This window comes from Eublepharis macularius, chromosome 12 (assembly GCF_028583425.1).
Source record: "Eublepharis macularius isolate TG4126 chromosome 12, MPM_Emac_v1.0, whole genome shotgun sequence".
NCBI lineage: Eukaryota > Metazoa > Chordata > Lepidosauria > Squamata > Eublepharidae > Eublepharis > Eublepharis macularius.
The window spans coordinates 25,981,645-25,994,639 of record NC_072801.1 but is presented as its reverse complement, the minus strand read 5'-3'; the positions used below and the strand labels follow the sequence as shown (position 1 = coordinate 25,994,639).

Sequence of the window (12,995 nt, the reverse complement as noted above, 5' to 3'; positions counted from 1 at the left end):
CTCTTCTGAGAGAACGTGGAATAAAGTACAAATGGTTATTTCCGGAAGGAATCTGGTTCAGTCACAAAGATCAAGCTTTCAAGATATTATCAGAAGATCAACTAAGGGATTTTGAGGATAAAAATCCGGAATTTCAGTGCACCAAGCAAGACGAAAAGGAGAAGTCTGAGGGTGGGGGAGGAAACGAGCACTGCGGCTGCAGTTGCTCAGAGAGAATTGCGTCTGGGACCCAGGAGGGGAAGGAAAATTTAATTTGAATTTAAATTGTAATTTGCGTTTAGTAAGGTCAACCACTCCATCAATATAACATAAAGCTTTAACTTTTGAATAATGGCAGTATGAAGGGAAAACATTTTGTGTAGCATAGTGGTTACATGTTGTAGTTGTTGTGTTTTTTTTTCCTTCCTCCCCTTGTTCCCTTTCTTCCCTTTGTATTGTTAGTTAATGTAGTTAATAAAAATAAAATTATAAAAAAAAATAATAATAAAAGGCAAGAGGTGTGATTATGTGGCACAGCAGATTTCATCCTAGCACTACAGATTTTTCCTGTATTTTCAGCCTTTCCCCTCTGCAAAATATAGATCTCAACAAACCTGGAGCAGCTTTTTATGGAACATGCTCCCAAGGTGGGAACATTCCATTACAATGCCTGATCCTATCATGTGGAAATAATTACCTCCACAGCAAACATATAGATGACGCCATAAACCTAGAACCAGATAACCACTTCCTGTGCTTTTCACAGAGGTAGCTGTATGCATATTTTATTTTAAAACACACAATTGCTTGCAGGAACATGGAAAGCATCCCTAAGCCAGTGGAGGAAACCAGCATTGAAAAACCAATGTTTGGTGTGTCCCCCCCCCTTATGTCATTTGATTTTTAAAGCAAAAAAGCAGGACTTTTTTGACCCATCCAAAGTGCAGAAAAGAGTGGGGAGGCATGCAGTGAATCACAAGATATACAAACCACAAAACGTTAATACAGGAGAGAACACAGTTTTCCAACCTGGGCTTCAGCACGGATAGTTTCAAAGAGAAGCTTTTCCTGGGAATGCGTGGAAATTAAACATATGAAGGAGTGAGGAGAGAAAAGCGGAGGTTCCAGAAGCACACAGAAAGGGCTGGAGGAGTGGGATGGGTGGGATGTAAAAGACCCTGGGCTGAAGCATTTCCAAATCTTCACCGGCTGCTTTTTAGAACACTGCTCTCAGACAACAGGGACAGTTACCAGGGAAGGAGCAAATGGGGGCAGAAAATAAAGGACAAAAGCAGAGGTCAGAAAGAACAAGACCCTTCCTGGAGTGGGACTTGAAATATTACTGTGGGTTGACATGACTGCTAGTTTGTGGGGAAATGCTTTGTAAAGAAGTGTTTCAGAAATTCAGAAACCTGTGACAGCCCACCCCTGCAAAGAAGCTCAAAACACAAGTCAAGCTATTGCTGTCCAAGGGTTGAAGTCAAGATGACACTTTCCTCATGGAGAAAAATGGCTGAGAGAGGAATGAACAAATCTGGATTACAGAAGCAAAGGAAGCCTAAGAGAGAAAAAGCTCTCTCTGATGTGTTCCCCAGGAAGGCTTTTAAGCTCCAACACTTTCGTTTGGGCTCCTTATGGTTTTCATTTCACTGGAATAGTTTTTTTCTTCTATTAATTTGTTGGGTGCTCCCCCACCTTTTTTTTGGCTTCTAACAATTTCAGGTGGGGAGCCTTGTTCAAAAGGGCATTTGCCACAGGTAGTTTTTAAAAATGTGTTTGAACCAACTGCTCTGTATCCCAAGTGAAAATAAAAAGCTAGCCCGAGTCAGACTCGAAGGAAGGGGCGAGAAACAAGAGGCAGCCTTGAAATGCACAGGATTGGACAGGAGGCACAGACCACATTCCAGATAGGAAGGGAACCCTCCGGCCGGGCACTTTTGCCTTATCTCTTACCTGGTCACGTCTGGAGCAGTGGTGGGGCGCACATGCTTCATAATAGTCTGGATCCAATTCCGGCGAATCCCAGAAGTCATGGCAGAGAGGGTGAACTCTCCTTCTTTAGTCTACACAAATGGAGAAAAGGAAAGTCGGGGTGGAGAGGATGCACTAGTCACTCTGAAGGAAAGCTGGCTTTATGGTTTGTCTTCAATAGTGCAGGTTATCTGAGGTGTGTTGCTGAGTGAATTTTCAGAAGAGTTTGTTGAGAACACAACATTCAGCCTCTTCCTTTCCAGGAACATTAGCTATGGGTTCACAGGTCCCTCAGCACACTGACTGATTGCCCCCAAAAGGTATTCAGCAAGATACCTCCATCCCAAGGCTGAAAAACTCCCCAAATCACTTTCAATTCCTTTGATCTGTTCAGTGTGTAAAGGGACAGACACCCCCTTCAGGTTTGCCAAGATGCAACCACCCCTCCCCCATTTCCCCACATCTGCAGTCGCATCCAATTCTATCACACTACTCTTTCTGCCCCCAAAGATTCTCTTACATGGATCTGGAAACCATAGTTCCTCTGGACAGGATATTCTGTCACGTCGAAGCACGTCGACAAGTCTATTTCTCCATCCAGATCAGCTGCCTGGAGGGGGTGGGGGTGGGGGAGACACCGCACAGGGAAAAATTGTTTAAGAGCGGCCAGTTCTCAATAATCAAACTGCTCCAGAAACTTTCATTGAGTACTCAGAAGCCCAATGAAAGACCCAAATTATCTCAAGTGTTTGACTGCCAATGGGCAGAATGCAGAACAGGTTCCCACCTCCAGAAAAAAACAGAACTGAAACCACAAGTGACAGTCATCGCCTACCTCCTCTGCCACTGAGTCCCGGTAGTATCTCAGGCTTTGATCCGTCAACACAAACCAGTGCTTCTTCCACTATGGAACAAACCAGACAAGCTTTTTTGTGAACTGCTGCCTTCCGACATATGGGGCAGCTGCGTCATTGGGGTGTAATGGGAATATGGATTAGAGCAATTTATATCATAGTTGTACCCATGTATTCTAGTGAATACATGTTCCTTTCATCTTTGACAACCAATTAAAAGTAGTGAACAGTAGTAGATAAATGGTTTTTGACTTGTTAGAATGCACCAACGGTAGTCTACTTACTTCAATTTTCCTGCCACCTTATAAAGATTTACATAGCTTACCTTGCACCTGGACATAGCATCACTTTTTGACTAGGCATGCGAATGATTTAGTTGAATGATCAACTAACTCTAAAACCAATCATATTTTTATACTGATATCACATATGAAAGATTTCTCAGCAGATAGCATATATCACTTAGTATAAAAGATGCTACCCAGATAAGCTTACTAAAAATTCAATGCATTTCATAGTAAATCTGATCCTATATCAATCTTAGAATTATTTGGGAGATGTTAGGAGAGTTAATACTTGTCACATTTATTTGTTACATCCTCATAGGTTCTATTTTAATATCTTGTTTTATTTAAAAACATCAGAAAAGAATAAACATTAAACTCTGAAAGAAGTTTCTGTGTGCCTTGATGCAAAGAGTTAAAACAAGGAGAACTCCTATAAATTATTTGCGCTAATAAACAGGCTCTCCAAAAGAGAGATCTTTGTTTTAGGTCTCCTACCTAAGGCATTTACAACTATTCAGAGTTGGGATATAAATCTTGACACTGAACAGCATGAAAGCTTTATGAGACATGGATAAGCAATTTGCATCTTGCTCTATGCAGGGTCCTGCCTGCACATCAAGTTGGGAACACAATTGCATTCCTCCTTATCTCAGGTTTCTAACTGTGCCATCAAGGGACAAATGAAGACATCACAAAACCATCCCTGGAGTCTCTTAATGAGGGGAGACAGTACAAGACTAAATATGAGTATGCACCAAACAAAATGGTGACTGGGAATCTCAGCAGAGGAAAAGGGGTGTTGTGGCCACCATGCTGTGCTTGTGAGTTTTCAGCTGGCCTCTGCTAGGAACACAAGGCTTGGACTGACTACGTAATACTTTGTTTCGATCCAGCAGGACTCTCCTTAAATCCTTGAGATGGGATTGGTGGATAGTTATGAGAATGATAAGCACTAAGTCAGGTTGCGTCCAAGCACAAGAGGTCAAAGAAGTGTTGAAGGCCAGGGAAATATTACTGCCAGGAAAAGACTCAGACTAGCAGATGGCAGTACAAAAGTGTTCTCTTTTCCTGCCTCTTTTCTGTTATTTTGGAATGGGAAGCAAATTCTTAAAAACGAATTTGCAATTAGCTTTCAGCCTTTATAATTATTTGTATCTTTGAGAAAGGCCTAATAGATACAAGACACCATAAAGCCTTAAAATGTTATTTACAAATCTTTAAAGTTCATCTTGAGGGGTTTTTCCCCCTCCGTTCTTTCTCCCCAACTTTAGACCTCAAAATTCCACTTGTGTGCTCTTCTTCCTAATCCAGCCTGGAAAGGCAAGAAAACCAGAGCAAGGGAGGCTGCCACGTAATGGAAGCAAGACTCCTCAGTCATCTTTTTGACAGCAGGGGAGGGAAGAGGGCACTCAACCACGTTGCCTTGCCCGAGGGGATGGAGCAAGCGAGGCAGCTGGCAGTGCCACTACACATACCGTTAGCGGCATTTCCAGTTAAGCCAAGCCGTACCCCTCACTGTATTTCAGGATGCTTCCCCCCCCCATGTGCAGTTGTCTGTTGCTGCCAAAGAACCTGACATGGGTAACGTGCAGGGCAGCTTCTTGATTCTCAGGGATGGTGCTCTGATGCACATCCCCACAATTCCTTGCACAGGGTCAGGGTCATGTTATTTTGCTGCCCTAAGCAGCAGTAGCAGCGTGTCGTCCAGGAGCTGTGCCCTAAGGAACCCTCTCACTACCTCTGAGGATGACACAATGCAGGAATGCTGCCATTTTGGCTTTTAGAAATAGCCTCAGAAGAGATTCGAATGCCCACTGTATAGAGCTATGCTGTCAACCTTCTTTCTCAGCTGTAAAACTGGCAGCTTCACACAAAACAGAAACACACCCAGGGGCAGAGGGATCATAACCATGAGGAAAGAGAGCACAGACAGCCCTACCTAGAAGAATTTAGGAAGTCCCACAAAACTCAGTTTCATATTTAAGCAGCACAGGTATCACTTGAGATTTACCTGCCCGTCTTTGTACTGCTTGGTCAACCATCCTTTTTTGAAGTTCAGCAAATCAGGCTGCAAAAGGAAGAAAAAAGAAAGAATGAAAGAAAAGGATTTTGACTCAAGTGGAACTTGATGCGCAAGTGGAACATGAAGAAACCTTTCTAAAAAGCCCTAGTGTATCTACTTACACATTTTAAATACTTTGCCTCTTCCAAGGGAGCACATGTGAGTTTACACGCCTCCATTTTATCCTCACAACAACTCTGTGAGAAAGATTTGGCTGATGGAGTGACGGGCCCCAAGGTAACCCAGAAAGCACCATGGGCCAAATATTCCCCAGCCCCAATCTATGCTTTAACCATTTAAAGTGGCTCCCAAAGTGGGTGGTACCACCCCTAGGAGATTGCCTAGGGGGACGCTAAGAGGCAAGGGGGTGTTGGAGTGGGCCCCTCCAAGCACGTTGTTCACTTATTTACAATTGAACAGGCTTCCACGCTTCACATTTCTGCCGCTACACGGTGCTGAAATCAGCTGGAAACTATCAGAATTCTTACTAAACATGCCACACCAGAGCTCTAGTCAGACCACTATACCAGTTTTTGTTGGTAAAACTAAAGCTTTGATTAGATTTTGAACAAATGTGCAATTAATTGTTATTCCTTTGAATTTTATTGTTATTATCTTCTTTACTGGGTAATGCAAACCACTATTCTGACCAATGCTTTTTACAGGGTAGGGTAGGGTAGGGTAGGGTAGAGTGCACTGGGGATAAGTTTATGGAACCAAAGGGGTTGTGGCCCGATACGTTTGGGAACCACAGATTTACATCCTACAGGCTCTGAGGATGGCCTCAGCTCTTTCCTCCATATAGGGCAGGATTATGCACCCATGTGCCACAAATCAAGGAGGGAAGCACTTGAGTGGTGCCGGGGAAAAAAAGTCTGGCCATGCTGATTACATCACTGATGTTATTTCAAATTGTGCTGCTTTAAAATAAGTTTTCCACAAGGAAAAATATTACTTAAATAATATATATACAAAAAAAAAGAAGAAAAATATCTGCAACCAAAACAGCTGAAACACCGAATTTTGAGAAGGGAAAGCATTTGTCCTGTGTGCGTAGGCCATCCATTCTGCTTGCCTTGTGCCCCCCAGCATCTTTTCTCCCTTTCCTTACAAAGCTACTGATTAAGTTGTCATTTCTCTCCTCTCGGAAAAGCAAGACAACTGACTTGCAATAGCAGCATGCTGTCTCCTGGGGTCTGTTACAGGACATTCAAAGGCTCTAGGACAGGAATTTCATCAGCAGAAAGCTGCTTAAGCCATGAAGATTCAATACTGGGAATTAAATGTGAGAACCAATGCTGAAGAAGTCGTTGACGGAGCATGAATGGAGCCCCCTGTCTACCGAGATAAGTGCCTGCACTGGCCTGCGGTGTCTAAAGGAGAGCTGGGTAGGACAACACATCCCATTCCCTTTTGGAGCAGACTAGCTTTTAAGGCAGGTAGGTAGGTAGGTAGGTAGGTAAGGTTTATTGCATTAGGCCAAAGGCCGTTACAAACAATAAAACGGCTTTTAAGGTTGCAGGTGCCGCCCGCCACAGGGACAGGACCAATGTCTGTACCAGTGCAGAGACAAGAACATAGTTTTAAAATTTTGACCTCAATTGGTGGGCACTGGTCACATCCTGGAACAAGAACTACAGGTCCAGACCCATTTCAAATCATCTGCTTTTCATTTCATAACTGTGTGTTTTGTTTAAATATGTTAACACTGAACAGCAGTATCTTCTTTAGTGGGTTTATGGACACGGCATCTGCTTGGAGCAAGACACCCCAGCATCAAAAAAAGTCCAAATAAACCAAATAAACACCACAGCTTAATCTACCTCGCCAGGTGCTGGAAAGCATACAAACAGGAAACTGATCAAGATGGGTAACCGTGCTAGTCCATCTGGAGCAGCAGAAAAGAGCAAGAATCCAGTAGCACCTATAAGACTAACAAAATTTGTGGTAGGGTGAGCTGCGACTCACGAAAGCTCATACCCTACTACACATTTTGAAGTAAGAAACTGTTTGGCACTTGGCACTACTTGGAAGTACAAAGGTGAGAACTGAAATCCTCTCCCAGAAAGGGAGGAAGCAGAGTCAGCTAACAACTCTGAAGTTTGGATGCAGCTGTGAGCACCGACTAGCATGCAGAATCCATGCTACGCTGCGGTTGTCAAGGTGATAATCCCACCAACAGAGAAATTCAGATGTGTGGCAGCAGCGTGCTAGACAACGGGGTGACCTTCCTCAAAACCAGAGTGCAGTCAGTAGTCCCAAAATATATTAATATATATCTGGGCCTACCTGATCCATGCAGCTTCTTGTTCCTCTGCCAATGTGCAAAGCTCCCTCTTTTTTTTTTTTGGCTCTCAACTCATTTCTTTGGCTTTTATTTATAAACTCTGCTGGGCACGGCTGGCATCTGGCAGTCACATGGTATGGTGGGATTCAAGCTCCTATTTATGCGGACCCAAAATACACTCCAGGCGAGGGGGGTGGTTTGACCTGCTCATGCATGATGCTCAGTGTGCAACTGCACTAAAGAATGGCAGTCCCTGCCGAGCACAACTGTGCTGCTTTCATCCAGTCTAGCAAGCTTGTGTCAGCTGCCAGTCAACAGGGCCCCCCCACGACATTACACTTTTTAGAAAAGTTATTGTCTGCTCCTGTGAAATGTTCGCAAGCTAGGAGCTCCAGTTTGGAACGCATCATTGGTCGTTGCTACACGAGCAAATCCACTCCCTTGGATCCACTTCCTCAAGGAGGAAGTGGTAGTACCCCACATTCACACGGGGTAACAATCTCTAAATGCCATTTCTAAAATGCTACACATGATCAGAGAGAGAAGACAATACAGTCGCAGGAACAGCCAGTCACTCCCTCCAGGAGCTGCAGTAACACGACCCAGGGGAGAATCCCACGCACTGGATAGCACCTCTGTGCAAAGCCTTTGGATCTAGAAGGATTTAGATGGCCAGTGGGAAAACTAGCATTGGAGTCCTCTTAAGATAAACACGAACCTCTAGCCGTTCCTTGCCTTGCTCAGATTCACATTGTCCTACACTGACCTGCCACACATTACACGCATTTGGGTTGTTGCAAAGAAGACCTTAATAGTTCAGCATCAAACAGTGACTCACAGGTGTGAACGTGCATTCATGAAGCACAATACCAGACACAAAGTCCCCACTCAGTGCTCACCGTCATAGAAGATTCGGTAGATCGCCTGTCTAGCGACTTGGCTCGGCGGTGAGGGGACAGAGGAGAAGTAGACATATCTAGGATGGAGCCTGTCACTGATTCAGCACCAAAGTCCTGAAAAAAAGGAAAGAACCCAAACAAGTCACGAAGAAGGGCAACTTAAAAACAGCACTCTGCTTCTTGATTGATGCTCAACAGCCCCAAGAATGTGCCAAGAGAAAGGGCATGATGTTTTAAAGAACATCTAAGTATACAGAGGATGTTGGCATTTTACTACTGTTTTGACAAACGTGTGATACTGTTTTTAAGCTGGCTGTTTATAATTGTTTACATGCTTCTTTATACAGTGATATGGGGTTGGAGGAAGATGCTGTCCCAAAGAGTTATAAATAAAGCTTCTCTTACTGGTTACCTGGGCACGGTTCCTATTTAGCCCAGGCAAGCAGCTGTTTGCAAGCCTGCCTAGTGCCCTTCCCTTCCCAAAGCATGCTTGCTTGCAGCTTAGGAACATCTTGCTCATTTCCAAGTCAGTGCCCACAGAACTTCAGTCCTGAGCTTTGAATTTTGCAATGAATTTTACTATGAAGTCAGGCAACAGACGGGGCAATCCTAAGCAGAATTACTCCAGTTTAAGCCCACTGAAATCAATGGGCTTATACAGGAGTAACTCTGCTTAGGAATGCACTGAGAAAGCTGTAAAATGGTATAACCAGGGCTTTTTTTCAGCTGGAACGTGGTGGAACGGAGTTCCGGAACCTCTTGTAAATGGTCACATGGCTGGTGGCCCCGCCCCCTGATCTCCAGACAGAGGGGAGTTTAGATTGCCCTCCGCGCCATGGAGCAGCCATGTGCACCAGCCATGTGACCATTTTCTCCGAGGGCAACCCACTGAGTTCCACCACCTCTTTTCTCAGAAAAAAAGCCCTGGGTATAACGGTTGCTCCTACATGCCTTATTGTGCGGTCACTGCTGGTGCACATTTAGAGGTGTTTAAAAGGAAGAATCCACACAGGATAACTCTACATACTTTCCTTGCTCACCTGCTTGTGTCTACCCACTCCCATGCCATCAGAGCTCTTTACAAAAAAACCCTGATGGATGTTGTAGTGATATAAGAGGGCTGATGGAGACGTGTTGGGTTCTCTGTGTGCTCTGCTATACTGATCTAGCATCTACCAAGCTTTTAAAAAGGAACGAAGCACTCTAGTGGCATGGGGGTGGCAGCTGTGAGAAGAGAGCAGCAAAATGGTGCCAATGTGGGCAGGAGTTTCAAACATGGGCACACTCCTGCCCACACAGCATGTCAACCCGCTTGGATTGCCATCTTTCCAGAAAAGTCCTATCCAAAGCAGGTTTGAGAAACATGGGAGCAAGGCAGAGGAACTGTGGAAATTGGACAAATGGAGGACAGTGGCATGTGGTTGCTGCAGGGGGAGGAAAATCAACATGCTGCTGATTTGAGAGCCAAGATGGCACATGCAGAAAACCATCTATGTGCTGTTATTTTGCTCTTCTCCAGTAATAATGGAGATCAGAGATCATATGGGGAGCAATGGAAGAACATGGGAATTTTCTGAATGATGCACCTAGCTCCTATGTGCTCTCGGAAGAACTAAGAGAAAACAATTTCTGACAGAAGCAGAGAAGAGCCCTTCCTGTATCTTACCCGCTTCCTGGGGAAAACCCTCTTCTCACTCCTGCCCTGGCGAGTCTCGCTGGAGAGAGCGGGCCCGCTGGATGCGTTGGTCTCCATGTGCTCGGCATTCTCTATATCCAAGGCCTCAAATTTTTCAATCACCTGGGATCTTCTGGGAAGACAAACAAAAAAAAAGGAAACCAGCAGCACTTTAGAGCCATTACTGCCTTTCACAGGTTACAACTGCATCTTACAAAGCAACAGTCTTTAAGATACTGGTGGGAGTAACCTAAGCTCTCTACAAAGCAGCTATAATTCAGTTGGGGAAGGGGGGAGGGAACAGCAGGAACAAAACTGCTGGACTTCAACTGCTGCTCCTGGGGAACAGGGGACCCGAAGGAGTATCACTTTGGAGGAACCTTTTGGACTGCAGCAGGAGGTGAGGGAGCCACACTCCAGAGAGAGAAATCCTTCCATCTGTGGAAACACTCCATGGGATCCAACCCTTTGTTTAAACAGAGGTTTTGCTACCCGTAATAGGGTTTTGTCATCTCCCTCCCCAAGTAACATGATGTTCACTGGCTGCATTATCCTGAATTCATTACGCTAAGTATTTCCTCGCTCCTAGAGCCACAGTGCTAGCTGCCTGGGGGGAAATGCACTCAGTATCATGGCAGGACAAGAGAAGTGCCAGCAAGGAGTCGACAGAGGGTTACTGCATTGTCATTTTCATAACACACGATTTCTACCCTCGACCACACACACAACTTTATATTTAGTACTTCAAGCTCTATTGATAAAGTGGTCGAATAACTTGTTGTCAGACCCAAGTTAGCCCTTGGGGCTCACAGCTGTAAAATTATATCAGGACAGCACCACAAGAGAACACGGCCACCCTGGTTCTTCTAGATGCCACGGTTCACCATTTCATGCTGAGGTCCTGACCTCACTCAGCTTGTTCTGAGATTACACTCTCCCTCAGGATGATGTCTACAAAGTTGAGGGCAGGATGCCTGAGCATGTACATTCTTTTACCAGAACTCAAGATCTGGCAAATGTCCATCAAGAAACCAACATTTCCCACATAATGCAGCACCAAGGTACCGAGTGGGTTCCCAGTGAGCAATCTTAAGACTTCCACCCAACTAAGAAGCTTCGAAGCGGAGAATTTAAGGACTGCCCACCCTCAGCGCAGGATTCATATGTACACAACGCACTCTTGCTAGACAGACCAGCTGGAATGAAACCCAACTCCATCCACTGGTAAACCAAAAAAGCCCCGTTTGGCAACAGGGGGTGGGTGGGGATCAAAACATATTAAGAGGGTTTAGGTTGGTGTGTAATCTTTGCATAGTATAAAATGTCTGGAGTATGTGACATCACAAAACTGATGACCTTCCTACACAACAGAGGGGGGAAAGGGAGGGGATAAAAACAGGACACTTATCTTTGGCGCTGGGCTAGGGCCAGCCCCGCTCTCCGGTCAGCTGGACGGTATCACTAGAGGTGCATACACACACAAAATGGGTAATCCAGGACAGGATTTCAGGGATAAAAAAAAAAACGGTATCCCTGAATTTTGGTCAGATTCTCTGACGTGGGTTAGAGAATCCCAGAGTTAACTGGCCATTATTCTGTGGGGGGGGGGGGGGATGGTCAAGGGGTTGAGGGACATTTTCAAAGCAAACTCTACTAAATTTGCAGGGAACCTACTCCTTACTGTCCACTAAAGACCCCACAAGTTTCAGGAAGACTGGACCCCAGGATCTGATTTTATGGGCCCCTAAACAAGCTGCCCCCAGCCGTTCTCCAATGTTTCCTACCGAGGAAGGCTTTTAAACTTCCGCAGCTTGTCTCCCTCTCCCTGCCTGGAATTTTCTGGTTCAATATTAACTTCCTTGCAAGCTTAATAAACAAAGCCCAGCAGGACTAAACTGCAGCAAGGGAACCAATGTCAAACTTGAGAATCTCAATGTCGAACCAGAGAATCCCTTTACTGAAGCAAGCAGGGGAAGCTTGTCGAGGCCTGGAATTTCAAACGTGGCCAACAGCAGCTTGAAGGGCTCTTTTGGAGCTTGAGTGGGGGGTGAGGCAGAAGTGGACGGGAATACACTCTGCCTGCTGTCTCCTTCCCCGCCTTGTCAGCCTCAAGGCTCCATTCATGCCGCTCACTTGGAGCTACTCAGCTCTGCTGAAGCTGCCTACAGCTAAATAATTTGGCCCAGCAGAGGCCGGCTCCCCGGATCAGTTCTGGAGTTTGTCCTGGGGATCCGTCACAACCAGATTATACAAGTCAGCATACATTTCGCTTTTTTGCCAGTTCCTGGACACAGATGCACACCCTGAGATATCAATCCTATGTAATACATGTCTAGTTACAGAGCAACTTTATTATGACTGAATATTTAAAAACAATCATATCATCCCTATGATGAAAGATCCACACTGCCTGCCCATCTGTTTCTGGACACAAAGTACTCGTTCTTATCTATAAGACACAAATGGCCTGGGACCCGGATACTTAAAAGACTGCCTCCAGCCGTGCTGCCCAATCTGCCAGTTAAGATCCTCTTAAATCCTGGTCTAGATGTTCCCACACAGAGGCAGGTGGCAACTAGGGACTTGGGAGGGGGGTCCTGTTCACTGACTCCTTGCCTTACGAGTGCTCTTCCCTGCATTGTTTTTTGGTGCCTGACTTTCTTTTAGGCACCTGGGCAAAATGTTCATTTTGACCCAGGCTCATAAAAACTAAGTTTTTAATTTAAACATCTTTTAAATGTTCTGTGGTCTGCTTCTGGCCTGCTAATAATTTTATCTACATCATTCCAGCTGCTTGATGAGCATTTTATACTCTTGCTACGCCCGGGCTTGTTTTATGGTGTTGGCATTGTTTTCAATGATGTTTTAAAAGTTGTGTTTTATTCTTAGTTGTAAACTGCTTCTGCCTCAAGTAGGTCTCTGAAAAGGTGACATGCACATTTTCTAAATAAAATGTTCAGCATTTAACAATGCTGATTGAT

General features: G+C 44.9%; 1 protein-coding gene across 3 annotated transcripts in view; it reads right to left on the bottom strand.

The window, feature by feature from the left end:
- Window positions 1-12,995, bottom strand: part of MPRIP (myosin phosphatase Rho interacting protein) — a 142,795-nt gene that overhangs the window by 28,498 nt on the left and 101,302 nt on the right. For all 3 annotated transcript variants that reach the window (XM_054995564.1, XM_054995563.1, XM_054995561.1), the window contains exons 8-13: window positions 10,006-10,147; window positions 8,340-8,453; window positions 5,103-5,159; window positions 2,786-2,854; window positions 2,471-2,560; window positions 1,933-2,042 (exon numbers count right to left, since the gene is read on the bottom strand). In XM_054995564.1, the coding sequence (XP_054851539.1) occupies window positions 1,933-2,042; window positions 2,471-2,560; window positions 2,786-2,854; window positions 5,103-5,159; window positions 8,340-8,453; window positions 10,006-10,147 (582 nt within the window). The remainder of the gene's footprint in view (window positions 1-1,932; window positions 2,043-2,470; window positions 2,561-2,785; window positions 2,855-5,102; window positions 5,160-8,339; window positions 8,454-10,005; window positions 10,148-12,995) is intronic.